Source organism: Daphnia carinata, chromosome 3, assembly GCF_022539665.2.
Source record: "Daphnia carinata strain CSIRO-1 chromosome 3, CSIRO_AGI_Dcar_HiC_V3, whole genome shotgun sequence".
Lineage (NCBI taxonomy): Eukaryota > Metazoa > Arthropoda > Branchiopoda > Diplostraca > Daphniidae > Daphnia > Daphnia carinata.
This window is the reverse complement of record NC_081333.1, coordinates 4,114,335-4,141,830: the sequence shown is the minus strand read 5'-3', so window position 1 is coordinate 4,141,830 and position 27,496 is coordinate 4,114,335. Positions and strand designations below refer to the sequence as shown.

General features: G+C 40.0%; 10 protein-coding genes and 2 long non-coding RNA genes across 18 annotated transcripts; 4 read left to right on the top strand and 8 right to left on the bottom strand.

Moving 5' to 3' along the window:
- The first annotated feature begins 1,148 nt into the window (after positions 1 to 1,148).
- Positions 1,149 to 1,449, top strand: LOC130692975 (uncharacterized). The gene is made up of 3 exons (XR_009001606.2): positions 1,149 to 1,213; positions 1,267 to 1,338; positions 1,397 to 1,449. It is a non-coding gene; the product is annotated as an uncharacterized LOC130692975 (long non-coding RNA).
- Positions 1,450 to 6,443: 4,994 nt separating this feature from the next.
- On the bottom strand, positions 6,444 to 7,637 carry LOC130692958 (uncharacterized). The gene is made up of 2 exons (XM_057516057.2): positions 7,258 to 7,637; positions 6,444 to 7,195 (listed from the first exon to the last, which is right to left on the bottom strand). The coding sequence occupies exons 1-2, from the start codon at positions 7,279 to 7,281 to the stop codon at positions 6,614 to 6,616; spliced, it is 606 nt and encodes a 201-aa protein (XP_057372040.1). The 5' UTR covers positions 7,282 to 7,637; the 3' UTR covers positions 6,444 to 6,613.
- A 507-nt stretch (positions 7,638 to 8,144) lies between these two features.
- LOC130692942 (F-box-like/WD repeat-containing protein ebi) lies at positions 8,145 to 10,238 on the bottom strand. Its single transcript, XM_057516035.2, has 9 exons — positions 10,045 to 10,238; positions 9,640 to 9,908; positions 9,396 to 9,572; positions 9,137 to 9,331; positions 8,987 to 9,061; positions 8,817 to 8,926; positions 8,548 to 8,713; positions 8,377 to 8,484; positions 8,145 to 8,292 (listed from the first exon to the last, which is right to left on the bottom strand). The coding sequence occupies exons 1-9, from the start codon at positions 10,052 to 10,054 to the stop codon at positions 8,233 to 8,235; spliced, it is 1,170 nt and encodes a 389-aa protein (XP_057372018.1). The 5' UTR covers positions 10,055 to 10,238; the 3' UTR covers positions 8,145 to 8,232.
- A 139-nt stretch (positions 10,239 to 10,377) lies between these two features.
- LOC130692956 (uncharacterized) lies at positions 10,378 to 11,408 on the bottom strand. Its single transcript, XM_057516054.1, has 3 exons — positions 11,282 to 11,408; positions 11,167 to 11,209; positions 10,378 to 11,092 (listed from the first exon to the last, which is right to left on the bottom strand). Exons 1-3 carry the CDS (start codon positions 11,294 to 11,296, stop codon positions 10,497 to 10,499), a joined length of 654 nt encoding a protein of 217 aa, XP_057372037.1. The 5' UTR covers positions 11,297 to 11,408; the 3' UTR covers positions 10,378 to 10,496.
- A 166-nt stretch (positions 11,409 to 11,574) lies between these two features.
- On the bottom strand, positions 11,575 to 12,685 carry LOC130692953 (lathosterol oxidase-like). The gene is made up of 4 exons (XM_057516050.2): positions 12,385 to 12,685; positions 12,197 to 12,329; positions 12,037 to 12,137; positions 11,575 to 11,970 (listed from the first exon to the last, which is right to left on the bottom strand). Exons 1-4 carry the CDS (start codon positions 12,592 to 12,594, stop codon positions 11,590 to 11,592), a joined length of 825 nt encoding a protein of 274 aa, XP_057372033.1. The 5' UTR covers positions 12,595 to 12,685; the 3' UTR covers positions 11,575 to 11,589.
- Positions 12,686 to 13,310: 625 nt separating this feature from the next.
- On the bottom strand, positions 13,311 to 16,990 carry LOC130692966 (kinesin-like protein KIF3B). The gene is made up of 11 exons (XM_057516066.2): positions 16,652 to 16,990; positions 16,494 to 16,595; positions 16,156 to 16,416; positions 15,944 to 16,096; positions 15,720 to 15,883; positions 15,519 to 15,650; positions 15,084 to 15,451; positions 14,821 to 15,018; positions 14,311 to 14,769; positions 13,879 to 14,250; positions 13,311 to 13,810 (listed from the first exon to the last, which is right to left on the bottom strand). Exons 1-10 carry the CDS (start codon positions 16,726 to 16,728, stop codon positions 13,906 to 13,908), a joined length of 2,259 nt encoding a protein of 752 aa, XP_057372049.1. The 5' UTR covers positions 16,729 to 16,990; the 3' UTR covers positions 13,311 to 13,810; positions 13,879 to 13,905.
- Positions 16,991 to 17,184: 194 nt separating this feature from the next.
- Positions 17,185 to 18,285, top strand: LOC130692955 (UMP-CMP kinase-like). Its single transcript, XM_057516053.2, has 5 exons — positions 17,185 to 17,345; positions 17,440 to 17,581; positions 17,642 to 17,788; positions 17,865 to 18,002; positions 18,063 to 18,285. Exons 1-5 carry the CDS (start codon positions 17,323 to 17,325, stop codon positions 18,270 to 18,272), a joined length of 660 nt encoding a protein of 219 aa, XP_057372036.1. The 5' UTR covers positions 17,185 to 17,322; the 3' UTR covers positions 18,273 to 18,285.
- A 148-nt stretch (positions 18,286 to 18,433) lies between these two features.
- On the top strand, positions 18,434 to 21,346 carry LOC130692947 (ankyrin repeat domain-containing protein 29-like). Of its 6 annotated transcripts, none has more exons than XM_059494818.1 (9): positions 18,434 to 18,745; positions 18,832 to 19,019; positions 19,101 to 19,189; positions 19,584 to 19,682; positions 19,764 to 19,862; positions 19,943 to 20,041; positions 20,594 to 20,827; positions 20,891 to 20,986; positions 21,049 to 21,346. In XM_059494818.1, the coding sequence occupies exons 4-9, from the start codon at positions 19,602 to 19,604 to the stop codon at positions 21,265 to 21,267; spliced, it is 828 nt and encodes a 275-aa protein (XP_059350801.1). In that variant the 5' UTR covers positions 18,434 to 18,745; positions 18,832 to 19,019; positions 19,101 to 19,189; positions 19,584 to 19,601; the 3' UTR covers positions 21,268 to 21,346. The 6 variants fall into 6 exon arrangements, with proteins under 6 accessions (XP_059350801.1, XP_059350799.1, XP_057372028.1 ...); XM_059494816.1 differs by having other exon boundaries at positions 19,761 to 19,862; XM_057516045.2 differs by lacking the exon at positions 19,101 to 19,189 and having other exon boundaries at positions 18,835 to 18,942; positions 19,761 to 19,862.
- On the bottom strand, positions 21,303 to 23,182 carry LOC130692949 (syntenin-1-like). The gene is made up of 6 exons (XM_057516047.2): positions 22,927 to 23,182; positions 22,549 to 22,731; positions 22,319 to 22,489; positions 22,069 to 22,256; positions 21,748 to 22,011; positions 21,303 to 21,678 (listed from the first exon to the last, which is right to left on the bottom strand). The coding sequence occupies exons 1-6, from the start codon at positions 22,975 to 22,977 to the stop codon at positions 21,624 to 21,626; spliced, it is 912 nt and encodes a 303-aa protein (XP_057372030.1). The 5' UTR covers positions 22,978 to 23,182; the 3' UTR covers positions 21,303 to 21,623.
- Positions 23,183 to 24,155: 973 nt separating this feature from the next.
- Positions 24,156 to 25,454, bottom strand: LOC130692959 (uncharacterized). Of its 2 annotated transcripts, XM_059494331.1 has the most exons (7): positions 25,430 to 25,454; positions 25,333 to 25,368; positions 25,201 to 25,268; positions 25,056 to 25,143; positions 24,854 to 24,982; positions 24,698 to 24,781; positions 24,156 to 24,630 (listed from the first exon to the last, which is right to left on the bottom strand). In XM_059494331.1, exons 2-7 carry the CDS (start codon positions 25,345 to 25,347, stop codon positions 24,439 to 24,441), a joined length of 576 nt encoding a protein of 191 aa, XP_059350314.1. In that variant the 5' UTR covers positions 25,348 to 25,368; positions 25,430 to 25,454; the 3' UTR covers positions 24,156 to 24,438. The 2 variants fall into 2 exon arrangements, with proteins under 2 accessions (XP_059350314.1, XP_057372041.1); XM_057516058.2 differs by lacking the exon at positions 25,430 to 25,454 and having other exon boundaries at positions 25,333 to 25,402.
- Positions 25,455 to 25,906: 452 nt separating this feature from the next.
- On the top strand, positions 25,907 to 26,554 carry LOC130692964 (histidine-rich glycoprotein-like). Its single transcript, XM_057516064.1, has 2 exons — positions 25,907 to 26,032; positions 26,093 to 26,554. Exons 1-2 carry the CDS (start codon positions 26,018 to 26,020, stop codon positions 26,384 to 26,386), a joined length of 309 nt encoding a protein of 102 aa, XP_057372047.1. The 5' UTR covers positions 25,907 to 26,017; the 3' UTR covers positions 26,387 to 26,554.
- Positions 26,539 to 27,237, bottom strand: LOC130692973 (uncharacterized). The gene is made up of 3 exons (XR_009001604.2): positions 27,164 to 27,237; positions 27,028 to 27,070; positions 26,539 to 26,828 (listed from the first exon to the last, which is right to left on the bottom strand). It is a non-coding gene; the product is annotated as an uncharacterized LOC130692973 (long non-coding RNA).
- Positions 27,238 to 27,496: the final 259 nt, after the last annotated feature.

Sequence of the window (27,496 nt, the reverse complement as noted above, 5' to 3'; positions counted from 1 at the left end):
TACACACACACAAGAACAAAACAAACATACAGTCGACCGGCATGTAGTCGTTGATGACAACAACGTTTTGTTTTGTTTGTTTTTCTTTTCTTTTTTAGTAGGTAAGGGGATTTTTTGAAAAATAAGGATGCGTTCGGGTGAATGTAGGATCATCGAACGCTTGATGGGTGCGCTACATCATCCAAACTGGCGTGAGAATAGCCACCGAAGTAGCTTGCATGCCATGCAAAACAATGGTTTCAATGAAATGGGACATCTCTTTGGTTACACGAGGGACTGAATGAGGGCTGAGCTCATCTGTACTGAGAGATGGCATAACAGAAAATATTGGTAGCTCAGTATTTTCTGGATCAGCAGCGTGAATAGCTGATAATGAGGGAAAACCTGTGTAATACAAAAAGAAATTGTTGAAGTTTCCAACACATAAATAACAATGTTACAAACATTGCAAGTGGATAACTGAACGTTTATGGCAATCCGTTTTACCCCCCAAAAATACTGCTTTTTTCTGTTTTACTACTATCGCCATCTACCGTTCAGATTTCTAGTTAATTCTCTATATATACTCACCGAATATTTCTGCTGCATCGCGCTAGCGCTGTAGCGTACTGGCGCTTGGGCTTATTTATTCGGGCTTAAAATTTTTTTCGGCAAAAACTGACACTCATCGGAATTGGTTGAGTATCACAGGATATACTCAAAATTTAATACTGATTCCGGGAAAGTTGTTATTTTTTCATTAAATTAATCGTTTTTGAAATACACCAAGTATTTGACGCAATGCTAGCGCTCCAGTACGCTACAGAGCTAGCGCCATGCAGCAGAATAATTCGGTGAGTGGACATAGAGAATTAACTAGAAATCTTACCGGGAGATGGTGATAGCAGTAAAACAGAAAAAAGACCGATTTTATTTTTGTGGGGGGGGGGGGTATGGCAATATGGCAATCCGTTATGGCAATCCGTTTTATATGGCAATCCGTTTTACATTAAAAAAAAAAAAAAAAAAAAAAATGGCGGAAAAAAAATAAAAAATCGCACTTTTTTCTTTTTTTCCGACACGTAGCCATCTACCGCTCAGACTCATTATTACTGGCGTAGGCAATTTCAGTCCATTGGATGCCATTCGCAGTTAGTTCAGTAGCGTGGATGGAGAATAACGCATGGCTGGAGGAACAATTGAAAAATGGATAAGATAATACAACAAAAGGATGGTAAGTATAAACATTATTATATTTGTTTTGAATTATTAATTATTGTTTATTAGATCAAATTATGGACCTGCAGGCTCAATTATTGCAACAGCACAAAATATTAGATAACAGCAAAGCTAAGGATGGTAAGGCCTAATACATAATGATTCTATTTATTTGCTTTTATTCATTTGTGTTTTGTAGCTCAAAGTTTGAGTCTACAAGCTCAGCTAGGGGAAAAGAACAAATTGGAACGGAACAGTTTCCAAACAATGAAGGAGGTTTTTCCAAACTCAAATCTAACTGAACATGAGGATGAATTGGCATTAGGCGAACACAGTCAGGTACCTAAACTTTTCAAATAAGAATTCAAAATAAGTATAGAATTTTAACAAACAATTATTTATTGTTTAGTTATTCAGTTTACTTCTCTGTCTAAAGAACAACTTGTCCTTTATGTTCAGAGTGTTGGGGAAACTGGGTACTTAAATGGCCCTAAAGATGTTTTAATTTTGCTGCCATTGCAGAGATGAACATCATACATGGACTCTTTAGGTATGAAAGGATTTTTCTTCAAATAATTTTGAATTTATGACGAAGAATTTCTCCTCCTTTTTGCCAACCAGGTCTAATCTACCAAAAAAAATTTTATCCAAAAGGAAAGGATTTTCATGTACTGGGAACACAACTATCAACAGTGCAACATTGTACAGGTGCTAGTTTATCATTCAAGAGCCTTATACAATGATGTTAATCTGCAATTTGTATGTCCTTCCCCAAGCTTCCACCAGAAGTTGAATCTATGAGTCATGTAAGTTACATGATCAACAGTTGATATGTTTAACGGTGTTGTTTTTCTTTTCTCAATATAGGTTAATAGTAACATTGGATCTGAAAAAATTCTTGGTTGGGGCAAGACACTGAATAAATTGTATTGATTGGATGGATGACATGACATTTCTATACTTAATTCGGATTCCCCAGACGGTATTTGATATTAAAAAAATTGAAGTGCATATCTGGGCTCCCTTCTTTTCTGAAGCCCCGTTTCCCCTTGACTCGTAATAAGCCCGTAGGGGGTCATGCCCCTACTGTACGGTATATATAAAAATAACATATACCGAGGTTTGGAGGGCTCTGGCCGGAAAGGGGACGTGGGGTGCCGCTTAGTCCGATGATGTGTTCACGGAGGGCGATGTGGCTACCCACAAATCCGAACTAAAGGTTAATCGCTCCTGTAAAAATGTTCCAAATCTTCAGCTCTTCTTCCGGCTTCTCTTAGCCAATCACCGGGTAATCTCCCCGGTGGGTCAACAAGGCAGTGTCTCCCCCTGCCTGGGTTGACGGCAACTTTTGAAAGGGCTATTGTGCCTTTTTAAAGTTGCAAAAATAATTGTAATGTGCAGAGAATTGTCAATAAATTTTTTTTTATAAAATTTTTTGCAAAATTTGTTTCCTTCATTGTCTGTGTTCACACATTACATTTATCAACTTTTTTTTTATTCAGCTTGCGCAATTCAATTTTATTGTTTTTGCCACCGTTGTATCGTTTATCTGTAAGTTTTCAATTATTATTTATTACACTTTTTGAATTCATGAACTTAGACAAGGAACAACGTGTAATACCTTGATATTTTCTGAAGTAATTTTGTATTTGTATATTGTTTTACTGGCATGGGAATCGATCCTCAGACATTCAGCGTGCAACGCCGATGCTCTAACATTGAGCCACAAGATATATATAAATTTTTTATTATCGCATATCATATGTTATCGTCTAGGATGTTTATGCAGTCTTTCACAAGTATATGTTTATCTTTGTATTGCTTTTATAATGTCCATAGCTCTGTGGTAGAGCATTCAGCTGCGATAACTGTTACCCTGGGTTCAAACCTTACTAGATGTATAAAAATCTACATCTAAATGGAGAAAATAATATTGCAGTATTGCATTTCAGTTTTATTCAAAGTGTAAATGCAAGTCCGCAAGTGACTAGAAAAAAGCCAACTTGACATCATATGATTCATGGCTCATTGGTAAAGCATCGGCGCGGAATGCCGAACATCTAGGGTTCGATCCTTGTATAATAATTGAATGCTTACAGATAAACTATGCTTACAGGAAACAATGCTTACCATTACACGTGGCATAAACAATAAAGGAGAATTGAGAAAGCTAAATAAAAAAAAGATGATAAATGTAATGTGTGAACACAGACAATGAAGGAAACAAATTTTGCAAAAAAATTTTATAAAAAAAAATTTATTGACAATTCTCTGCACATTACAATTATTTTTGCAACTTTAAAAAGGCACAATAGCCCTTTCAAAAGTTGCCGTCAACCCAGGCAGGGGGAGACACTGCCTTGTTGACCCACCGGGGAGATTACCCGGTGATTGGCTAAGAGAAGCCGGAAGAAGAGCTGAAGATTTGGAACATTTTTACAGGAGCGATTAACCTTTAGTTCGGATTTGTGGGTAGCCACATCGCCCTCCGTGAACACATCATCGGACTAAGCGGCACCCCACGTCCCCTTTCCGGCCAGAGCCCTCCAAACCTCGGTATATGTTATTTTTATATATACCGTACAGTAGGGGCATGACCCCCTACGGGCTTATTACGAGTCAAGGGGAAACGGGGCTTCAGAAAAGAAGGGAGCCCAGATATGCACTTCAATTTTTTTAATATCAAATACCGTCTGGGGAATCCGAATTAAGTATAGAAATGTCATGTCATCCATCCAATCAATACAATTTATTCAGTGTCTTGCCCCAACCAAGAATTTTTTCAGATCCAATGTTACTATTAACCTATATTGAGAAAAGAAAAACAACACCGTTAAACATATCAACTGTTGATCATGTAACTTACATGACTCATAGATTCAACTTCTGGTGGAAGCTTGGGGAAGGACATACAAATTGCAGATTAACATCATTGTATAAGGCTCTTGAATGATAAACTAGCACCTGTACAATGTTGCACTGTTGATAGTTGTGTTCCCAGTACATGAAAATCCTTTCCTTTTGGATAAAATTTTTTTTGGTAGATTAGACCTGGTTGGCAAAAAGGAGGAGAAATTCTTCGTCATAAATTCAAAATTATTTGAAGAAAAATCCTTTCATACCTAAAGAGTCCATGTATGATGTTCATCTCTGCAATGGCAGCAAAATTAAAACATCTTTAGGGCCATTTAAGTACCCAGTTTCCCCAACACTCTGAACATAAAGGACAAGTTGTTCTTTAGACAGAGAAGTAAACTGAATAACTAAACAATAAATAATTGTTTGTTAAAATTCTATACTTATTTTGAATTCTTATTTGAAAAGTTTAGGTACCTGACTGTGTTCGCCTAATGCCAATTCATCCTCATGTTCAGTTAGATTTGAGTTTGGAAAAACCTCCTTCACTGTTTGGAAACTGTTCCGTTCCAATTTGTTCTTTTCCCCTAGCTGAGCTTGTAGACTCAAACTTTGAGCTACAAAACACAAATGAATAAAAGCAAATAAATAGAATCATTATGTATTAGGCCTTACCATCCTTAGCTTTGCTGTTATCTAATATTTTGTGCTGTTGCAATAATTGAGCCTGCAGGTCCATAATTTGATCTAATAAACAATAATTAATAATTCAAAACAAATATAATAATGTTTATACTTACCATCCTTTTGTTGTATTATCTTATCCATTTTTCAATTGTTCCTCCAGCCATGCGTTATTCTCCATCCACGCTACTGAACTAACTGCGAATGGCATCCAATGGACTGAAATTGCCTACGCCAGTAATAATGAGTCTGAGCGGTAGATGGCTACGTGTCGGAAAAAAAGAAAAAAGTGCGATTTTTTATTTTTTTTCCGCCATTTTTTTTTTTTTTTTAATGTAAAACGGATTGCCATATTTTTCTGTTTTACTGCTATCGCCATCTACTGGTCAGCTTTCTACTTAATACTCCAAATACACTCGAACGAAAAGTCGGGCTTATTTAGTCGGGCTTCAAAATATTTTTCACCAAAAACTGACCCCCATCGGAATTCGTTGAATATCACAGGATATGCTCAAAATTGAATGCTGATTCCGGTATAATTGCTTTTTTTTCATTAAGTTAATCGTTTTTGAAATACACCGAATATTTGATGCAATGCTAGCGCGCCAGTACGCTACAGCGCTAGAGCGATGCAATAGAAATATCAAACAAATAAAAAACGATTAACTTAAAGAAAAAAATCGCAATTTTTCCGGCATCAGCATTCAGTTTTGAGCATATCCTGTGATATTCAACTAACTCTGATGAGTGTCAGTTTTTTCCGAAAATTTTTTTAAGCCCGACCGAGAAAAGTCGGGCTTATTTAGTCGGGCTTAAAATTTTTTTCTGCAAAAACTGGCCCTCATCAGAATTGGTTGAGTATCACAGGATATACCCAAGATTGAATGCTGATTCCGGGTAAATTGCTATTTTTCACTAAGTTAATCGTTTTTCGAAATAAACCGGATGTTTGATGCAAATATGCAATGCTAGCGCGCCAGTATATCAGGACGAGCATGTACGTCTATCACTCTCCAACGGAGCTAATTCTTTGAACATTTCAGACCTGCATCTTGCCCAAGGGCGTTTGCGCGGACCAACAAGGAGATGTGTATGGGCTACATGCGACATTGGCCTAGTGGATCACCTGGCCAATGCTAACAGGTTAAACACTGATCCCAGTGCACACAGGTATCGTCTTGTCTCAATCGGCTTGTTACCAAAGGTAAGTATACCAGTTAAGTCCAACGGATGGAAAGAGCCGCTCCACGAGCAGACGGATCGTACGCAGTGGCCCGTCGTGATAGTATCGTGTCGAGTATAAAGATATCACTCCAACGGACTTAACAGGCCATGGTATTTCAATTGATATGAATTCATCTGAGGAACTAACTTCCGCCTCGGTCTACGGACCAAAAAGGAGCATGGGCAGGGCCTAGGGGGAAGTTCCCGACGGCGCTCAACCGTGAATAATATTTTCTTTTAAGATAGGATCACGTGTAGAGATGGGAAATCAAATAGGACCCTTTGGACGGAATTTTGTCGCAAACCGCGAAGAAACACAGGTGATCATTGTTTTGCATGGCATGCAAGCTACTTCGGTGGCTAATCTCAGGCCAGTTTGGAAGACCATGGATCTATTGCGCCTTTCCCTTGACTTGTGGCATAATTGAAATTTTACGCGTTTGTCCTACACTCCACACGTTTCCCATGTGCATTGCATAAACTTGGTTATAGCATTGCTCAAAGTTTTATTGCGAAATCGCCAATAAACAAAAAAACGGTCACTTAGCGAAATTTTGGTTAAAAGGTCAGAATACTAAATGATTGCCCAAGAAGTAGGTGATTAAATAGAAAATATATCGCAATCTTAAATTGTAGGATCTACAGAAAAGGTCTAAAATACAATGCCAGACGGACGTTTGCTTCTCCTACTTGCCGAATGTCTTTCGTGTTGTTGACGAAGCAAATCTTCCATCGAATCTTCGACTGATGAACGATGAGTGGTCTTCTTATTCTTGGCAGAATCCCAACGAATTCCAAACAAATTTCTCAACGACGGATCCTTCACTTCCCAAGATTGCTGCTCATCGCTAACATCCCACAACTGATGATTACCTTGGTGGCTAGCAGTTGGCGTCCTAGGATGCTGGAACGGCATCTCGTCATAATCTTCCACGGACTCCAACTTATGCTGAATATGACGGTTAAACGAGATCCTTCTTTGACCCGGTGCATGGAAGGAATTTCGCTTAACCAATCTATTTTCTTCCGATGTGTCTTGAATCTGTCCATTTACTTCGGTGTCCTCTACCTCCAACACGTCTTCGTAGTCCATGTCATCTACTGTGCGATAACCGAAATCGACAGAAGTTTCACATGAATCGTTATGATCGTGGTCGTCTCCCCCATTCACTCGTTCTAGAGTGAATGAGTTTGTTTCTTCTAGTAAGGTTGCGAAGAACATACTTGCGACAAACTGAAAAACGTTATAATGATTAACAATGGATTATTTTGTACAGAAATTTATGGTCGACTTACCAACAATTGAATAAAACGAAACATTCTAAAGCTTTATGGGTGGAACACTGTTTCTGTCGATGCTTTGAATGAGAATATCTCCGTTTCTTTTGCGTTCACATATTTATATGAAAAATTGAAACATGAAAATGAATGGCCGCATTGTCACCCTTGAGTTAGCACCGCAAAGGACGCGTTGGTTGCTTTTTAACGGTGTTGAATTTTGGTTTACTTCAATGTGGGTATCATGATGACCTATTAGAAGGGACCGCGCAATGGCCTTCCTCTGGTAAGCGGCCTGCAATCATTTTTTACGCGGAATTAAATCACTTTATATAAATCGAACTTAACGTGATATCTCCTGGAGTCAGAAGTCATTACTTTTTCATCTCTTGTGTCTTAATCCCCCCCCCCCCTAAAAACCATAAAAAATATTAGATAGATACTTTGATAGTCTGTGGAAACAATTTTTTATTGTGAATGGAATAAAGGAATGTGATAGGAAGAAAAAAAATACTTTTTACCCGCTTTATTGAGGCCAAGCTCCAATTTCCATTTGCTAGCATGAATCCGGAGGGGGTGAAAGGAAAAGGTGCGCGACACAACCTTGCCAGAAACAATGTCAGTTAAATCTTATAAACTTCGCAAAATTACATGTAAAAAATAATTCAGAAGAGTGCTAACCTTCTGCTAGGTAATGTAGGCACACTTGCCATGCGGTGTGGCATCCTCGCTTCTTACAGGAAAAAACTAAAAAAACACGCAAAAAAGATAAAAATTATAGATTTTAACATAGACTATCTCCTCCAGGTCTACGACGATCAGTATCCGGAGATCCAGTTTCTTCGTGTTACATCAGCAAGATCTCACACTCTCACAGCGCCATACCACACACGGCCGAGCACACCAAGTAGAAATTTCAACATGTATGTGAGATGATAGATGTGGTACATACAACAGTTTAATTATTGAAAAGGGATAAATTGACGTAGACTTTTATTCGTCATGTGAGCTGATGCAGTCTTCGAATTCATCTTCCAGCTCGATAATATGGATCTGCATTTTCATTGAGATAATAACTTGTAAAGTTTTTAGGGGCCCTTCGTGTAAAGAATAAGGAATTTAGAATTGTTATTTTACCTCGTGAGAAGTACTGGATATCGCTAATTTGTTGCTGGTGGTATTCCACCTGATATGATTCCAGTATTCGGTTGCTGGTTTAAAGTGATGAAAGATTACGACCCAATTCTGTAATCGTCAAATAGCATTATCAAAGTCTACGATAGACGATAATGATTTATGTGACAGTACCGCCGTAGACCAAATAATCAGTTTTTCTTCATTATCTAACGTTGCCAGGTACTGTCCGTCAGGTGAAAACGAGATGCAAGTGACGGCATCCAAATAATGTTCACTGAGAATTTGTAATCGGTTTTCCGTCACGTGCCAAATGGCAACTGTTCCATCTTCTAGCCCACTGATTAACAAAAATATTGTCAAAATTATTCGATAATTGCCTCAAAACGAAATTTTGGCTTAATGTCTCTATACAGTTGAATCAATCCATAAAGATAAAGCACCTGGCAATCAAAGCGGATCCGCCGGATCGAAGTCCGTGGCAATCGACGCAATAGACTCGGTTCTCCAGTTGGATCTCGCCGACTTCTTGATGCCTGTTTTTAGACCAAACCTGAACAGAATGAAAAAAGCTTTACGGTGAGGTTTGAAATTAGTTAAGCTTTGAATTTACCTTAATTGATCCATCAGTTGAACATGAAATGAGATAGTGCAACGCGAAATGCCATCGAACTTTCCGTACACCAGGCTAGAGTTGAACGAAGAATTATCTTATACCAGTCACGTAAACTTTATTTAACATTAAAAACTCTTTCTACTGTACGTGGCTGAGACGCCTAACCGGCAGTTTAGACCCGATTTCACAAATGAGGATAGTTCCTTCATAAGTACATGCGGCCAGCCGTGTAGAAGAGATCCATTCGAAATCCCAAACGAATTTCGTGTCGAGTTCGAGGCATTGACAATACACTGGTTCGTTCGAATCTGAGTTCCATGTAAATATCCTCTGGAGTTCTCCCTAGAGCATCCAATCCACAATTATTAAAATTGTCACACAGATAAATTCTATTGTAATTTAATACTTCATCCCGGCTTCGTGTGGCAAACAGGTAACAGTTCCATCGATTCCAGATGATGTCAAATACTGCTAAATTATGTTCTTTTGCTTGGTAAGGTATAACAGAGTCATCGGTTCCATTGCACTGCCATATTGCAACTGTCCCGTCAAAGCATCCGGCCGCTAACCGCGTTCCATCCACCTGTTTAGAAAATAAGAATTGAATATTCCGTTTTAAAAGCTTTACAATATCAGAACGGAGTTGTTACGTTCCAAGCCAAGCAGTTGATGTGGGTCGCGTTGTCCAATCGGAATCGGTCGTCTATTGTCCAGCTATCGAACACTGCGTCTGCATCCCGACCACGGAATAACCGGATCGATCCATTACTTAATCCGCACGCTAGTAAAGGCCGGGTCGGATGAAAAGCACAGTCAAAGACATGTCCGCCATCGTTCGATTGTTTTTCTCTGTTGTAACACGTCTGGCCAGTTTTTCTGAAATCTCCTTCACGGTCGTCCTCTTCCCAAGATTCACATGCTATCAAGGTAAACAATGAAAAATCCGTAAACAATGACGTAAACAATGACAAACACAATGCGCAATCACTCTCTAATCTGACAAAAGCTTTTGACACCATAAAACATTTTAATAATTTCACAGTTTACGGTATTACTTCCAGCCATCTTGTGGTGTTCGATGCGGCCAGCTATTTAATAAAACCAACATTCACGCCGGCGAACGGTGACACACTTGCTGTCGGATGTTGTGGTACCGAACTGATAAAGTACTAGACGAACGCATTCGCCGGGTTTCACGCTCCCAAACTATATTATCTCACATTATCAGGACTCAAAATAACACATGACTCAATGCGACTGAAGTAATGCCAGTCGACAAATCCTTTTTGGCATTCTACAGACATGGAAATCCTGCAAGTGTTTAAAATCCATCTTGGCGGAAACCGGGCCTAACGTAGACATGGCACTAAATCAACCAACTGTCGAGAAACTAAACACATTAGATATTTTCTCTGCGTGATCTACAGATTCGCTGAGACATTATACTACAGAGGAAGAGAACAACTACAAATATAACAAGACGAAGTGAAATGATTGCAGGGCAAGTTCACGATGATGGATTTTCCTTTTGAATGATGATCTCCCACGCGCTTATTGAAGCTCCACTGGCTGAATTTTCATTCTTAATGTCTTGACGCCAGGTATAAACTGCGCGGTACTTGGGATTAAGTTCAAATTGCTCTTTGCTGACGTAAAGATCCTCGTTGAATTTCTTATTACGTAAAATAAACGAATTGGACGAAGAACGATCCTCAGGTGGCATCTGGTTTTCTAGCAGAAGCCAATCATGCGGACCACCCCATTCGCTGAAATCCGTTCCCGTTTCTTTCCAAGTATAGACTTTGCGTCGATTCTCGTCCAACGTCAAAGCGTCTGTTCCAGCTATTAGGTATTCTCCCGGATGTTTAATACTGCTGAAGCGGACAACTACAGGTGCATTTTCTTGGCCTTGTTGCACAGGTTCCAGCAACCAGTCAAGCATTGTGTTTCTCTCTAATTCTTCCCCCAGTGGGAAACTGAGCACTCGACGACGTCTATCATCTTCCGAGTAATTACTTTCCACCACACAGAGATAATCTTGCGTATTCATAAATCTCAGTCGAACGTTAAACGATTCTCCAGCCTCAATTTTTGTCAAGACATCTAAAATTAATTCAAGGTTATCAAATAATGTGTTAAATAACACCTATTCTATTAACATCCTAATTTGAGATTACCATTTTTTGCCAGGATTGGCATTATGGTCATGACTAATAGTACCTGGTTACGTTTGAAAAATACAATAGTTAGGAAAAACGATGATTTGAAGTAATACAGTTGAGGCCTACTTACCAAAATGTGGAGCATGACTTACTACAAAGAACCAACTGTGTGAAACGTTATCAACGACTATCACCTGGGTTAACGGCGACGAGAATATGACAATTTTTCGAGCTCAACGCAAATCCATCGTTGAATTCCTTGGAAATTACTTTTTTTTAAAGAGAAAGCACAGAAACAATCGCCATGACGTCGTTGATATATTATAACACTGAAGAACCACATTATGTTTTACTCACTACCAGCTTAGAATTGACTTGCACCATTTAAAATCCAATTTCTTTAAGCTAGAAACCTCAATGTACAGAACACCACAGCCTTTAGTTGAGCTTTTCTTTCCACGAAGCACCCTTCTCTTCCAACAACTTAATGGACGGATCTAGATAGGATCCCCCAATGCGGTCCCATAAGGTGAAATACTGTCCGTAATTGTAATCAAAGTAGAGATGGTGGACGGTATGGTTGGCAGCTCCATTAATGATAGGTTGCAGGGCTTTGGGGACCAAAAACATGCCATCGTGAATGGACGTCGACCACATGTTGACGATGACGTATAGACCGAGGTAGGTCAATTTATGCAAGGGGAACAAGAAGACAAAAATATGGTACGGGGCACTCTGCAGGAAGCCATCTACCGGATGAAAAGCGTGACTGGCAAATGGCGATGGTACTTTCCAAATATGGTGTGGCTTATGAAAATGCTAGAAATGAGATTACATTGATTTAGAACTTAGTTAAGTAGGTGATTTGTTAAGAAATGGTAATGCCTTGTAAATGGTCTTGTGGTGAAGGAATCGATGAATCCAGTAGATCAACATGTCCGTGAACAGTACAAAGAATACAAAATTAGCAAACTCTTTCATCCAACCTGCAAAAATTTTCCAAATTGAAAAATGTGGGATTGATACATTGTTTACCAAATTTTACCTAAGGGTGATGGTTCAACTTCATCATAGAGTTTGCTATGGCCTCGCACTTCGAGGAAGAAGAGCGCCACAGTCGGAATACTAATCCATGGAACAGACTTCAACGTGTACTGAATCTCCAATTTCACTTGATCCTGTAGGTTAAAGATAGTTAAATTGAAGCAAAACATAAAATTAATTAATTTTTACCTTTATAAATAGAGGGTGCTTCATTAGCTGATGATCAAATAACAAATAGAAACTAGCCGTCGCACAAGATAAATACAGCAGAGCGCCCCCTATGTTGGTTACGACATACAAGTTGATCAGCTGTCTTAACGGATCGTCCTGTCGCCATGTTTCGGGATAAATGTAGGGCTTAAAAAAGAATTCTTCAGAATAGTCCAACACAATGTCCATTTCAGTTTCTAAGGAGGCCAGGTATCCAATTTTTTCTAAATACCCTACACAAAGCAAACTTCCACTGCTGTTTGGCTTTCAGTTGTTATCTCTCTTCTGAATTTCTAGACTGCTTTGCGTTCAGAGCCGTGATAATCGAAAAAAATTACGGTTACAAAGTCCAAAAAGTCTCGTGTGTCGATAATTTCAGATGCATCTCCAAGGAATAGATAAAATCACTCTGTGCTATCCCTTTAAACTCTAGTACAACCTGTAGTTAGAGAAAGACAACTAATTACAACTTAGTATTGTTTTCCCTTCTTTCCCTTTGGTGCAATACACATCAAAGCATTTTACGGTAGATCTAAGTTGTTATTTGTGTGCGTGTCAGTTGGTTTACAAATCGATAGTCACGTGCTAGTAGTCTAGTTTAGGTTATTCCTAGAAATAAAACTGCATGTTTTAAGGTTTAGGACAATTATACGATTGTCTAGTTTCTTGATTGGTAGTTGGTGTGCATCTATTTGCTACCATAGAAACAACTGAATGCAACCACCGCACATTTATCGATTACCAAATGGCCCCAATTTCACCCACTATGGCGCAAACACGCACGAAACCGAAGGCTACGAACTGATCGTTTTGTCAAGTGCTATGTCTCAATTTCCCCTCTTTTTCCGGTTTCAGTGGAACGCCCGACAGTTGTAAATGCAAAGCGATTGCACGCGCGACGAATCTCCGGTGTTATCCATCTATTTTAAAACCAATTAACATAAGATAATACAAACTACTCACAACATCAATAACTGTGTTAACGAATAAAAAAAATCTAACCAAATCATCAAAAACAACGTAAAAGGATTGCGAGTTTAACGCCGAATGGAACCAAGGAGGGTGATGTTAAAAACTGAGATTGGGGGGGAGGAAACAGCTGCCGATCGACTAGCATGTGACAACTGCAATGAGGAGATCGTCATCGTAAAAAAAAATGTCCATAAAGAAAAAGAAAAAAAAAAGACTTCTCAAAATGACAAAAGATCGACGACCGCTCGATAGATGCAGTAGGCGATGTGACAAAGGCAGACGAGATAAACCAAATCCAGGAAGGTCAGAGCGTTGATGTGACGTTGGGGATTGCAACGGATGAGCAGAGAACGCTTTCGCGTACTCTCCAAATCCAACTTACGCAACAAACTACCTGGTAAAGGACGAGGCCATCGTCTTGGTAGGGTGTGGACTAAATAAAGCATTGGATATTTCGTAAGCACTTGGATAAATAGGGTGAATGTTGAAGTGGCGACTTACCCAAGAAGTGGATAGCGATCGGGTTCTCTACTTTGGTACAAGACCTCGTGATTTGGGATACGGTGCGGCTGTTATGGTTCCATCCGGCGCATGGCCTTGGGGGTGACGCTTGTGCGATGGCGAATTGTTATACTTGGCCGAATTGCGCGATCTCGGACGCTGGATTAGTTGCATCTTGCGGCGGCAAGCCGATTTCAAGAACGAATGGATGTCAACCGGCTTGTATTTGGACGACTGGACTTCCATCGGGTGACTTTGAGACTGTAGCGCCTCCGTCAGAGCCGCCTGCAATGTCGGAGAGATCTCCGGGCCTTCGTATTCCTTGGTGGTCCTCTGGGGAATATCCAGGCTCAGCAGGAAAATGTTCTCGCACTATACACATTAAAATTTGTTATCTTTGAAACATTTCAGAAACAACAAAATTGTCGTTACTTTGAATCGACCGAACGAGGAGGATTCTTCTGCTGAACGGGCCAGTTTTTCGAAATCCGATGTCGGTCTTAGTTCGAACTTGGAGGCACATCCTCTGGGCAGCAAAGGCATCTCCGTTGCTGGACTCAATGACCATTTCTCTTCATCCTCCTCGTAACGCAAACGCGACGTGATCTGGCGCCGGAAATCGGGAGGAACGAAGTGGCTGACGATTAGCTGCTTGAGCCTTAGCTCCTTCATCAGCACTTCCTGCGTTTCTTCCAGCTCGCGCCGCTGCCGGCCAAACTCATCGCTGAGATCGGTCATTTCCTGACGGACGCTCTGCCAGCGAGCGTACATTTTGCGCAATTTTCTTGTCTTATAATCGATCTCCTGTTGAAGCGAACTGAAGTTCTCCTTGAAATCGATTACCTCCTCATCTTGGCTTTCCAGCTTCTGGCGTATCTCTCGTTCTTGGCGCTGCAAATACTAGTCAGTACACCGTTCAAAATGCTGTATTGATTTAATTACCTCGCGTTCGATAATCTCTTGACGGTGAGCTTCCAGCGTTTGCTGTTGCTTCTTCGTTACATCTTCGATTGTCACATTCTCTGACGTAGCACCAATATGACCAGTTAGTAGTTTGCTCTCGAGAGCTTCGATTCTAGAAGCGAGTTTTTCTTGATTCTCGCGTTTCTTGTGGAGCTCTTCTTGTTTGTTCTGCAATGTCTAGGAAGCAAAATTGTACTCAATCAAATAATGCCATTTGTAATTACAATTTAAAACGATGATACCTTAAGAAGTTGATCCCTCTCTTCGGCAATGAGGCTACTGTTATTGAGAATATCCTTCCTTTCTTGTTCCAATTCAGCTTCCGTATCATCAGCCCAGTCGTCACAAGATTTCGATACATCGTGTAATCCACCCTCACCCTTCCTTTTTGGCTTAGTTTTTTTATTAATTAAGGAGGCCTTTAGACGTGCTATCTCTTGTTGAAAGCTGCGAAGAAGAGCGTCTTTGGGATCTTCGTTGATTTGAGGTTTATTACGGATATGCTTGGCTCGATTAGCGTAACGAAGCGTCGTTAAAGTTTCTTCATAATTATATGAAGCTGGGCCAATGTTGGCCACCATCACTGTCCGCGAATTGCCACCCAAGGAGTCTAGAGAAAAAGTATTGATTGGCTTAAGAAATGGTGTTCATATTTGAAAAAATGTTACAGACTTTACCTTGTAGAAGACGCGTCAACTTAGAATCTCGATAAGGGATGTGACCATTTTTACCATCGACAAGAGCGGAAATTACGTTGCCCAAGGCTGAGAGCGATAAATTTATTTTACTTGCTTCTTTCAGTCTGTCACCTTCATTATGGAGAAAAACAGAAAGAAAAATTTTATTATTTTTCAAGCATGGTTTTATTAATAATTTACCAGATGCCCCTGTTTTCGTCTGTCGCTCGCTGCCAGCCAAATCGACAAGATTTAACTTTCCAACCACGATGTGATTTTCTTCATTTTGCCCAACGTCACAGGACTCAACTGTTATCATGAATATAGCATGAGACCGGCTGCTATGCTCGTTCATATTAGTAGCACTATTAAATAAAAATTTAATTGCGAGAGCCATATTAAAATTTTCTAAGTAAATATTTTACCCAGTCGAGCGGTTAACGTTGCCAACATTCATTACGTGTTCGATTTCAACCACGCTTTTGCAAACAAAGGACGAAAGGTCCTTGACAAATACTCCGGTATCAGAATTTTCCTTTAGTTCAAGCCGTTTTTTTGGATCTTTCGATACCAAATCTCTATTCACGCAATAGATTTATTTTAGGTTTTCCACAGAAAGTAAAGTGAAAATATAGACCTGATTTGTTCCTTATAAATTTCCAGATAAGATGCTCTGACCAAGTACTGTCGGTCATGAGACTGAGCAATATGATTAAATATATGCTCAAATGAGCGTGGAATAACACCTTGCTTATCAGGATCCTTTGCAACACCTTCCATGGTGTACGTTTTACCTGTTCCTGTTTGGCCATAAGCAAAGATTGTCCCATTATAACCCTGAAGCACTGAATCAACCAGAGGCTTGAAGGACTCATCATAGAGATCTTTTTGATTTGAACTAAAAAAAAAAAAAGAAAACATCAAAACTCAAATTCTGTAAAATAAAAACAACCACTTGAATAAATAGGCACTTACGTTGAATCATACACACAATCAAAAGTAAATTCCCTTGAGGTCTGTGGTTTTGTAGGTGTTAGGATTTCAATAGCACCCCGTTTTGGTAGCACATTTACAATTCTTTAAGATAAACATGTTAAAAATTGATAAAATGCATTCTTTTAATTATTTAATACCCTTCATAATTTTCGGATGTTTCTTTTTCGTTCATGGGTCTGCACCGAACTATCACCTTAACCGTTTCTGCACTCATTTTTCAAGATTGACTAAAATTCTTCGTTTCCTACATGCAAGCTTATAGGACAGCTTATTCCGGAAGCCGGCCCAACACTCACTCAAATCAATTCATTTTGCAAATTGATAAGGGTGTGTGGGATGGATGACGAAGTCGGTGAGGGAACAAGCCGACTCGATACATTCACTTCCGCGCAGTTTTGTTGTTGTTGTTGCCTAAGCAATGGATGTGCGGAACTTTTAATATTCTAGCAACTAGCGCGCGCGCCTCCTTGTGTCTCAAAGCCAGCAGACGCCGGCATCGGCATACGGTAAAGTGCAAACTGATTTCACCAGTCGTCACTTATCATTTATATCTTTATAAATTATCTAGGAAATAAAAGTTCAAAAAGATTGCATCAAAGCCTCAATATAAAAAAAAATTCACCACAAAAAACAAATGCTTGATATCGTGGTTTTAGTTGCTGCTTAGCCCGCACCCGCTTTCACGCGGGACCAGTTGTGTCACATTGGTTAATGCATGGCTAGTTCCTCCTACTCGTTACCACCGACCGTGTAGAAACCGGTGGGAGGAGTATAAGGAAACCAGGCAGGGTCTCGTTCATTGACGTGTATGTTCGGTCTGCTGACAAGAAGGTACGTGGCTTAGTATAACTTTCTGTCAGTGATACCTGTCAAGTTCTGTACACGCTGATTGTCCAGTGTATTTACGTGTCTTTTCGATCATTAGAATCGGCTGTGTTACCAGTAGTCTAGGTATTAGAAACATTAGAAATATCAAAACGAAAATGTCTGACGAGTTGCCGAACGTTGTTTTCGTTTTGGGAGGACCTGGTGCTGGTAAAGGAACACAGTGTGCTAAAATTGTTGAGGTAGCTCATGGAAACTTTACAATTTAGATTATGGAATTGGTATATTGCATTTCGCTGTAGAACTTCCAATATGTCCATCTGTCTGCTGGTGATCTGCTTCGTGAGGAGCGTAACACTCCTGGCTCTGCTTATGGAGAGCTAATTGAAAATCACATTCGCAATGGAACTATTGTTCCAGTTGAAATAACCTGCAGCCTTTTGGCCACTGTAATTCAGCCTTTGAAATTTACTGTATTGGCCATAATTTAAAGAGCAATTTGATTTGCTGCATTATTTGACTCAGGCAATGGAAAAGAATGGACAAAACAAATTTCTGATTGATGGTTTCCCAAGAAACAAAGACAACTTAGATGGTTGGCAGAAGGAAATGGGGAGCAAAACAAATGTGCAGTTTGTTTTGTTCTTCGACTGCTCCCAAGAAGTATGTCGATCTTATTCGGTTTCGTGACACAATTATATTATCATAGCCATTCTCCACCAGGCATGCATGAACCGTTGCCTCCAACGCGGTGCCGCCGGAAGTGGGCGCTCCGATGACAACGAGGAAAGTCTGAAGAAGCGCTTTCAGACTTACGTCAAGGACACGATGCCCATCATTGAGCACTACGAAGCTCTGGGTCTAGTCAGAAAAATCGACGCTTCTCAGTCGCCCGACCAAGTATTCGAAGATGTGAAAAAGGCTTTCGAGTAGTTCATTTCAAACGTATCTGATTTCCAATAACTTGAATTTGAATTTCTTGGTTTTGGATTTGTTTGTTTCTTGTAGATGTTCCTTTTTAACATTTCAAAGCTAAACGAGCAGAAAAAAGCCTTTATTGAGCAGCAAAGTGCACTGTTCTTCCTATCGTGGTTTGGGTTTTCTTTGATTCATCATACATCTCTTTAAACTACATCTATGTATTCTGTTCCAAGTCCAAGTGGGTGGTTGTATTTCCCAAGTTAGTGTTTTCAAAAAGAATAAAAGAAAGGTAAAACGAAACCTTGATCGCGCTATGTTGGGCAAACAGTAGACAGATGGCGTCGTTAACCGAAACAGAAACCGAGTCCACTCCCGCAAAACTTTAGGAATGTGCCTCAGACTTTTCTAGTTTCAAAGAGAGATCAGAGGCGAGCCGCATGAGACGCTGGTGTGTTTCACGCTCTCTTCCCAGCATGTCTTACAAAGTGAGTAAATGTGTCTGCCAAACCATGTGCTGTGCTCTATTTACCTATTTATTTCCAATATCTTTTGTTTTTAATTGTTGATTTAGAAGGAATCGTTAAGTGACGTCCGCTTGCATTCGGCTGCTCGACAAGGAAATGTTATGGACCTGCGACACTTGCTTGAATCCGGAAAAGTTCACACCGACTCGCGCGACAAGGTAAAAATAAAAACCGAGATGCTGTGTACACTGCCCAACCGCTATCGGAATGTAACAGTTCTTGTCTTGGAATCCCGGTTAGTGTATCCTTTGCGATATTTCTATTAATAACTACCGTACTTGAACCCTCTGTTCTCTCAAATGTTTACTGTTTGAAGTATCCCACACGGCCACCACGAAAGCCATACAACCTCATTAATGGGGAACGGATACGTACAATTTAGGCCGGAAACATGCTTTTGCATAGGTAATCGGTACCGAATGACACCGCTGAAATGTATAATTTAGAAGCCATTTTGTTTAGCAAAAGAAAGTTTGCTATCTCTAATCAATAAGATTGCTAAGAGTTGTGAACAACATTCTAGATATTATCGATACGGTTAGATTACAAATTTTTGACTTCCGCCCGCTCTTTTATTTGACCTAACTAAACGTTGTATAGTTGTGCTCAAAGCTGAATACGCATTTTTCCGATTGGCTGCCGACACCCACATCATTTTATGACGTTTGTTTGCTCCTTTTTTTTTGGGCGAGAAAAATTCCCAGCTCTCATCACAGGGTTGTTTGTTATTCAGCATTAGACCTTGACTATGTGATTTTCTTTTTTTTCTTACTCTCGTTTTTTGTGTGTGGCATTTTAGGAAGGAACAACTCCGTTGATGATGGCCTCTGCCGGCGGGCATTTCGAATGCTGCCGAGAACTGATCAAACAGGGTGCTGACCCTACTTTGTGCCGAAAGGTATGTACATTGACACCGCAACATTCGTTTATGATGTTCTCTATAATCCCAGTCTTTTTTTCCCCTCGTGATTTCCAGCAGACTGGAGCGGGATCGTTATTCTTGGCCGCCCAAGGTGGTTTCAACGATATCGTCAACTTACTCATCCGTGCGGGAGCTCAAGTTAATGGTCGATGCAAGGTAAATATGAGTTTTAAAAAAAGCAGCAATCACTGTGATATCCGTATCTTGAAAAGCTGTTATCTGATGACTAACACCAGGACGGGGGAACAGCGTTAATGATTGCCGCCCAACAAGGTCATGCCGAAATTTGCCTAGAGTTGATAAATAGCGGAGCCGACATCCACTACCAAATGAAGGTAATGCTAATACAATTAACAGGAAGTGTAAGGCCTCTATATATGTTGCGTGATCGGCAAATTTCATCATACTCTTAAATGGTTCGTACAAGTATGAATGAGAAGGAGGTGACAATAGAATCAATGGTGTTGATTGTACCCATATACTCCCCTCGAGGGTAGCTTACGTCATGACATGTTGATTGTTTGAGAGAAATACGCACACCATTCACGGGCTCTCTTTCTTGTTTCGTGCTTTGTACGAACACACTTTAAAATCAACCGTAGTTCCATGCCAAGTGAGGAGTGTCACAAAACCAGCAATCGTTTCCTTTTTGAAAGTTTGCGGAACAAATAAAAGACTACTGTGCCGTTCCGCGTAAGGCGTATTGGCCTTGCGTGTTTAACGCCAAATGCTCCGTGACGTCAGCTACCGCAATTTGTGGCGATAAAAAGAAAACAGCGGGGCTTCTTGTTGTTTTTTCCCATTGCCTTCTTGTTAAGTTTGTGGTCAATTTATTGGTTCAACTCTCAAAGCAATAGGACTTATTTCCGTTTCATTCTAATTTGCAGGATGGAGCTACTTGTCTGTTTCTGGCAGCTCAAAACGGACACGCGAAAGTTGTTTCTCTTATCCTCGCCATTGCTGATTCAGCAAAGGACAGCTCCGCTCTGATGGCTGAAGAGATGATCAATATTCGACGCTTGGATGGAGCTACTGCTCTTTACATGTCTGCACAAATGGGCTTCGATTATGTGGTTCGTCTTTTATTAAGCGCCGGGGCCAATCCAAACATCGTTAGAAACGTAAAAGATTCGCCAATCCGTCTTCGTTGTTGACAGTCAATACCCTTCGTTGCTTTCACGTAGGACGGGGTATCGCCGCTGTTGAAAGCTTGCCAAAAAGGACACGTGGACGCTGTTAGAGAATTGTTACAAGCAAATCCCTCGCTGGAACTGTGCCAGGTTTGTTATTCAATCGAAAACGGCCAGAATTTTCCGATGAGTGATCGTGCATTTTTCCACAGAATGGAGACAGTCCCCTTTACGCCGCTGTATTAAGGAGAGATATGCCAATTATTCGAATCCTGTTGAAAGCCGGTGCAGATGCTTATCTAGCCACTTCTCGATCATTACTAAGTCCGAAAACGTTGGCTGAGAAATTGCATTTCTGGGAAATAGTTGATTTACTTAGTGCCGCCGACTCTCGTGAAGCTTCCAGTTCGTCCTCGCCCATTCTAGTGTAAAGAAAGTATTATTGTTATAAGGCAAAGTTGTGAGATTTTGAAAGAATGTATTGTGATTAATATAGCAACGTCGATTATATAGCGCCCAACTTATTCATTTTATGGCAAACGAGAAAGAAAAGTTTTTTTTTGAGACCAGAACCAGCGAATGTAAACAAATCTTGATCGAATCACATCGTCAAAAACGAAGGAAAAAAAGGAAAACTAAATTCAATTGAGGGAGGATCACGAAACTGTGTTAATATATAGAACGTGTGGGGCGACTGATTGGCTCATTGGTCGACCCTGCATGCACCATCGTTGGGCAAGAAAACAAAATGACTTGATCTACGTTACTTCCGATAAAACGCCGTTCACTATAGGTCCGGTACGGAATGATCCATCGATTTTTTCAGCAAATTGCTAGACATGCTATAAAACAATCCAAATTATAATTTAATTTTTAAAGTAAGAATGATTGAAAGTAATAACAGAACATACTTCTTAATCATGTGTTCATAGAGGAACTTGGGCATGACTGTTAAAGTAACGCACGTTCCAGCACCATCCATGATACGACTAATTTCCTTATCTTTTAGTCCAACAACATTCTGGCCATTGATCTCGAGTAGATTGTGATCGGTCAATAAGCCATTGCGAGCGGCAGAAGATTCCTTCACCAAGCTAGTGATGCATCCTTCCTTGAACGTAAAGCCTACGTGGCTAAAGCTATCTTTGTGTAAGGTGATACTCCTTTCGAAAGGCCTGAAAATTTTTTTGAACTTTAGCGCATATGAAAACAGACATATTAAAGTAGTATACCTGTCTCGGACAGCGACGCGAATACTGTTTACTCCCGCTTTTTTAAAGATATTGTGGACTTTATCCATGGAATATCCTGCAACGTTTTCTCCATTGATCTGGAGAATTTGATCGCCGAAACGCAAACCAGCTAGAGCAGCAGGAGATCCAGATTGTACCAAGCTTACAAAAATTCCCTTTGAAATAGCCTGAAATTTGAATTCTAGTATGAGATGATTTATATTTTAAAAATCACATTTTTTGTCTGTACCTGACAGCGAACTCCTATTTTACCATCACTTCCTTTGCACAGAACTAATTCTCTAATTCCATGAGTCACTTGGCCACGGGCTAGTCCCATACTCTGGCCTGATAGAGGGGCTACCATTCCAAACGAAGGGGCTGAAGGTGCAGAATGGCTCGAGATAGCTACTGTTGTGTTCTGGTTGTAATACAGGGAATTAATGAGCAAAACAGTATTGAATGGATTAAAGAAGTTACTGTTTGAGATGGAAACAGAGCCACTTGATTGGCAGCAAGCATTTCTGGAGTGATTTCCATGCCCATGAAATCATTAAGTGAAGGATACAGAATAGAATTTTCATACTGTATTCCAATGCTCTGAGGGGGGTGGACACCATAGGATGGGGCCGGTACAGCCTTACGGCATTCCTGGATTTGGGCCTGAAAAACAGAAAACAATTATGTTTATGTAAAATTTGGACAACAACAGTTCAGGAATACTGAGGTCTCAACATTCAGCCAACTCCACTTATTCCTATTGAAATGCATCATCCATGTTTTCTTTTTACAACAGAACAATGAGTTGGCAAAAAAGAAACGCCTCCTCAACTATCAAGAAGGGATAACTGAAATTACTTTAATCATTTTATCAGCCTCCATATCCTCGAGGGACGGGTACAGCGACATGGTTTCTGTTGGTAGTGAACAGTTTTCTAGATCAAACGACAAACGAACTCCACTGTTGGTACGAAAGCACTGGGCCGAGAAATAAACAATCCGGAAGCTTAATAAAGAAAGTTCGCACGTCAGTACACACTTCTTATGAAGAATGAGTCACTCAAGGTTTTCAACACACGTTCCAAGTCCGGGTCTGTGGATAAGGCCCGGAGTATTGAGCAATGAAATCGATAGAAGAAGGGAAAACAAAGCCAATCGATATTTAACTCCGCGCTGAACCAGTTTGATTCAACGATACCGCTTCCTTTTTCGCTTGTCGCTTTAACAGAAGTTGTTATTCCTCTATTTATTCACAAAACACATTCAACTTTAGTTTTTCACTTGTGAATACTAGTTTATATACGCTAATCGTGCGATAAGCTTTATAATACTTTAAGTCATGAAAAAACAAGAAAAAAACCACAGGCGCTTAAAGTGTATTGCTTTATCAAAGATCACGCTGATAAATAGGATACATGGACAAAAATTTACTTGGATTACATGGGAGCGGAACAGACCAACACACATTATACAGGATCAATTTACAAGATCGGCGACTTCAGCACGCTGAGAAAGATTGAGGATCTTGTGGTTCGTTAGCAAAAACATTTTGGCGAGATAGCGAGGATATTAACACACTTCATGACGATTCCTTTTTTGGTCTAGCAGTCAATCAAAATTCACGGACTAAACACGTAATAACACAATAATTAAGATACTAATTTGTTGAAGGGATTTTTAAGAAATAAGACTTACCTTTACGATGAAGAAGAGCTCATCACAATAGCCTCGTCATAAGTGGGAAGGTGCTCATTGACGTACCAGGTTGGAGGATCATGTTTTTCGTCAATATTTATGACAAATATCTCACTAGATAAGACTTCATCATACGAGGGTGGAGGAGGAAGATCTCTGATCTGTTGTGGTGGGTTTGAGGGATTGACATTACTGGAAGCATCACCATCAGTCATAGATGGCGACTTCCCTAGACATTTTGCGTATATTTTACTGTATAGATGTCGGAAAAAAGAAACGAGAATTATGCAAACAACTAGTGATCCAAGCGTTTCTATAAGTAAACTTTGAAAAGCCATTTTCAAATGGAAAAAAGGGAAAAAAAAGAACAAGAAATGAACGGGGTTCTTGGCAGGTTGAGCGTGATATGTATTATAAACTCGAGTTCATTGCATGCAGCCTCATTTAACCTGGCAGAGTAGAGTCAACATTGCTGATACAGTACCGGTCATAAAGGCCGATATCTCATGGAGCTTTATGGATTTGTTTTCATCGCACGGCAATCTTAGATCGTGACGTCAAATGAAATTTTATAAACAACAATGTAGACATCGGGGTTTTCATGTTACCTGAAACATTACATTTGTACAACAAATGACATAAACAACAAAGAATCTTGTGGTGAAATTCCGGATTTCAAATAACGTCTAACACGATGGAAATTTCATTGCAACCTTCGTTTGCTTTGAACGAAAATGCTCGGTGAATTCTAACGATATCGGCTGTAACAATGGCTAGACTTCGAGCGTTGCATTGAGACGTACGTTTGCCCTTGTCCAATACACGATTCTTGCCAAAGTGTTCCAGTAATTGATCGACCGTCACTTGCTATATTCAAACATATTTACTTGGCAATCCATCAACTCCTACTTCAACAAAAATATATTGCACTTACTTCACGGTTTCCATAACGTCGTCTCCAAAATTCGGTCACGTTCAACCATGTCGTTGCGAATGGTGGCATGTCGTATCCCGATCTCTAAAGCATAATTTGCATACGATACAAGATCATCAAGATAATGAAGGTGCATGAACGATAAACCGAATTTACCAAACATTGATTTCTGAAATCCAAAGCCAAAGCGTTGTAATTATCTGTTACTAAGATGAAGGGGCCGTTCAGCTGATTCAACCATTGCGCGAACTTTCGCAACGTATCGCCAAATGTACAATCAGCAAGCTTTCGCCCACCCGAAAAAGTAAGGCTATAGAATAAGCAAGGAACATTTAAAAAAGTTGAATGTCTCCCTTACTTCCGGATGGCAACATCCAGCAAAAGCTTTTTGGCGATCCACATTGAGCGAGTGGACCGCCACTGCATTCACTTCGACGATTTCCTTCCTAAAACAAATTAGCATTTGCTGAATATTTAACTATATGACAATGAAATTGGCTTACCGGTGAGATCGACCATCAGGTACTAAGGCAGTTTGGAAAACGACGGTTACAAAGTAATCATAGCTTTGCTATAGATTTGAAAAACAAGTTTTGACATCGTTAAATAGAAGATAGCTGTTTTGTGCATTTTACCTGTTTGTTGGTCATTGTTTACTACGTTGAAATTGGCTATAAAACATGATTAAGTAAAGAATAGTTTGAGTTTTCACTTTTTGTTTTTTTTTCTCACCTGTGTTTGGGTCGACCTGAATATACCAGTTCCACGTGTGAAGAGCTTTCTCGAGCTTTTCGTTATCAACACGACCATAGCAACTGCCGAATAATCACTATAGTTTAGTCTTGTGACCGATAACAACAGATTATAAGGCTCTACATTTCAAACACTATTAGATTTGCTAGAGTTGTCACCGTGACTCTGCAAACAACAACCACGAAAAAAACAACCATGAAAACATCCTTGTCCCGGTTATGAATCACGCAAAGACTAGCAGATTCCTGGATCAAAATTATTCGGCCTCAGTACATAAAAAAAATTAATTTTATTGCAAGGTCGTTTATTTCATTTTCAGAGCAAGCAAAAAGCTACTAAGACTGTCTTTACTGAACAATATGACGAGCTAAAGTCGACCTTCATAAAAGGAAGGATACCTCTTTTACGTTGACCTTAATTGCCTACCGTGTAGTAACATTACCACTTCCTACCAGACCTGAATGTTCATATAAATAGAAGCCAAATAGTCTTGTTATTATTGCAGTTCTTGCAGCTTTCCAGCAACAGTATCAATTCTCCAGTCCCAACTCCACACAAGCTATAAAAATGAGCCGTAGTTTGGTAAGAAGTATTTAATCGTGTCGTGTTTAGTGTGTTAAATAATATTTGATTTATCTTTAGATCGTTGTTAGCTTGATCGTTGTTTTGGCGATGGCCTTGTTTGCAATGGCCGAGGGCCGGCGAGAGCGTCGTAATATTTTAGGGATTGTTGGAAGCTTGTTGGGTGGCGGACATCATCATCATCATCATCATCACGATGGATTCATTGGACATCACGGCGGTTTCGGCGGACACCATCACGGCGGTTTCGGTGGACACCATCACGGTGGTTTTGGGGGACACCATCATGGCGGTTTTGATGGACATCACCATGGGTTCGATGGACATCATGGAGGATTCGGTTTCTTAGGCTAAGAAGCATCTAGACGTTCCATTGGCTTGTACAACTGAAAACTGACGTTAAGGTCATTGTCTTCCTCGATCACCAAAGGCTGGCAGATTTATTGTTTCATTGTTAATTTAAGTATTCGTGTCATGTTTGTATATCTCGGCGTGAATATTTGTAATTCTTTTATTCAATTACAACGGTAAATAAATATAAAAATGGAGGAACTTCTGCCAGTTCAGAATTATTGAAACACAAAAAAATAATACATGAATCTGATGTCACTACAAATTAAAGATCATCAGAACGTAATAAAAGCGCTAGGGAATTCTGCTGTTGATAAACAAAAAACGTTTTACAAACAGCACAGTGGTCCGTAAGGTTTGCCACATTGGCAAAGTGCGCAAGGCTCGTTTTCCGGCGTTCGTTCCGGGCACTCATATCTGCACGAACCTGGGCACCTCCCTAACACTGTGTTATTCAATCACGTAATTTAAATTAGCAGCATTATTAATAAGTAAGGACCACACGAAGCGATCAAACGGTTTTCCTTGAACATCACACAACGTCAGCAAATTAGCTCAAGTATTTAAAAACAAAATATTCCAACTAAATTATCGTTGACAGTGACAAATGGTTCAAGTTCTCACATGGAATCCTGTGTACTTACGTTCAGCCACGGTGTAAACAGCCATCAGTGTCACTAACAGAAGCTACCCGGAACCGGAAACGTTGGCGGTTTTTGGAAATGGTGAAAAATGTTAACGGCTTTGTCTATACACAAGCTTCGCATAGTTTTAAATTACCATTACGAGTGGACGATGCATTTTTCTAATGTTGAGACGGAGGATGTCTGTGTTCTTATCGTACAAAGAAGAGTACAACTTCGTTTGTTTATATAGTTGCTGAACTAAGAAAAACGAGGTCACGGTATGGGCGTTCCTCAATTTCCGTTTATTATATTCCATGTTTATCGTTTTCTGTTATCTCGGTGAACATACTCACTGGCGTAATGCACGGGGAAATACCATGCATCTTGGGTACACTTTCGTTGCGTCATCGTAGAAAACGCCTGGCCCAACTACCCACATATATTTTGCTGTGTCTCGCTGTGTACGATAAAAATAGTTTTCGGGAAG

What these genes read in the sequence shown, in the direction of transcription:
- LOC130692942 (XM_057516035.2), bottom strand. An exon ending in CCACACGAAGCCGGGATGAA is followed by an intron (nt 9,332 to 9,395) that starts GTATTAAATTAC and finishes TGGATGCTCTAG; the next exon opens with GGAGAACTCCAGAGGATATT. An exon ending in CGGTTAGGCGTCTCAGCCAC is followed by an intron (nt 9,062 to 9,136) that starts GTACAGTAGAAA and finishes GTTCAACTCTAG; the next exon opens with CCTGGTGTACGGAAAGTTCG.
- LOC130692958 (XM_057516057.2), bottom strand. Translation starts at nt 7,281, where the DNA reads ATGTTTCGTTTTATTCAATTGTTG. An exon ending in TTCGTTTTATTCAATTGTTG is followed by an intron (nt 7,196 to 7,257) that starts GTAAGTCGACCA and finishes AACGTTTTTCAG; the next exon opens with TTTGTCGCAAGTATGTTCTT.
- LOC130692959 (XM_059494331.1), bottom strand. An exon ending in CCTGATGGTCGATCTCACCG is followed by an intron (nt 25,144 to 25,200) that starts GTAAGCCAATTT and finishes AATTTGTTTTAG; the next exon opens with GAAGGAAATCGTCGAAGTGA. An exon ending in GACGTTATGGAAACCGTGAA is followed by an intron (nt 24,631 to 24,697) that starts GTAAGTGCAATA and finishes GTTTGAATATAG; the next exon opens with CAAGTGACGGTCGATCAATT.
- LOC130692955 (XM_057516053.2), top strand. Translation starts at nt 17,323, where the DNA reads ATGTTCGGTCTGCTGACAAGAAG. An exon ending in AGTGTGCTAAAATTGTTGAG is followed by an intron (nt 17,582 to 17,641) that starts GTAGCTCATGGA and finishes ATTTCGCTGTAG; the next exon opens with AACTTCCAATATGTCCATCT. An exon ending in CCTGCAGCCTTTTGGCCACT is followed by an intron (nt 17,789 to 17,864) that starts GTAATTCAGCCT and finishes TATTTGACTCAG; the next exon opens with GCAATGGAAAAGAATGGACA.
- LOC130692966 (XM_057516066.2), bottom strand. Translation starts at nt 16,728, where the DNA reads ATGAGTGCAGAAACGGTTAAGGTGATAGTTCGGTGCAGACCCATGAAC. An exon ending in ACATCCGAAAATTATGAAGG is followed by an intron (nt 16,596 to 16,651) that starts GTATTAAATAAT and finishes TTTATCTTAAAG; the next exon opens with AATTGTAAATGTGCTACCAA. An exon ending in AACGTTAACCGCTCGACTGG is followed by an intron (nt 15,884 to 15,943) that starts GTAAAATATTTA and finishes TTTATTTAATAG; the next exon opens with TGCTACTAATATGAACGAGC.
- LOC130692949 (XM_057516047.2), bottom strand. Translation starts at nt 22,977, where the DNA reads ATGTCGCTGTACCCGTCCCTCGAGGATATGGAGGCTGATAAAATGATT. An exon ending in AGGCTGATAAAATGATTAAA is followed by an intron (nt 22,732 to 22,926) that starts GTAATTTCAGTT and finishes TCTGTTTTTCAG; the next exon opens with GCCCAAATCCAGGAATGCCG. An exon ending in TATGAACACATGATTAAGAA is followed by an intron (nt 21,679 to 21,747) that starts GTATGTTCTGTT and finishes ATTGTTTTATAG; the next exon opens with CATGTCTAGCAATTTGCTGA.
- LOC130692953 (XM_057516050.2), bottom strand. Translation starts at nt 12,594, where the DNA reads ATGGACATTGTGTTGGACTATTCTGAAGAATTCTTTTTTAAGCCCTAC. An exon ending in AGCACCCTCTATTTATAAAG is followed by an intron (nt 12,330 to 12,384) that starts GTAAAAATTAAT and finishes TTTAACCTACAG; the next exon opens with GATCAAGTGAAATTGGAGAT. An exon ending in AGTTGAACCATCACCCTTAG is followed by an intron (nt 12,138 to 12,196) that starts GTAAAATTTGGT and finishes AAATTTTTGCAG; the next exon opens with GTTGGATGAAAGAGTTTGCT.
- LOC130692947 (XM_057516043.2), top strand. Translation starts at nt 18,698, where the DNA reads ATGAGACGCTGGTGTGTTTCACGCTCTCTTCCCAGCATGTCTTACAAA. An exon ending in ACCCTACTTTGTGCCGAAAG is followed by an intron (nt 19,683 to 19,760) that starts GTATGTACATTG and finishes CGTGATTTCCAG; the next exon opens with CAGACTGGAGCGGGATCGTT. An exon ending in ATCCAAACATCGTTAGAAAC is followed by an intron (nt 20,828 to 20,890) that starts GTAAAAGATTCG and finishes GCTTTCACGTAG; the next exon opens with GACGGGGTATCGCCGCTGTT.
- LOC130692956 (XM_057516054.1), bottom strand. An exon ending in GCCAATCCTGGCAAAAAATG is followed by an intron (nt 11,093 to 11,166) that starts GTAATCTCAAAT and finishes AATTAATTTTAG; the next exon opens with ATGTCTTGACAAAAATTGAG.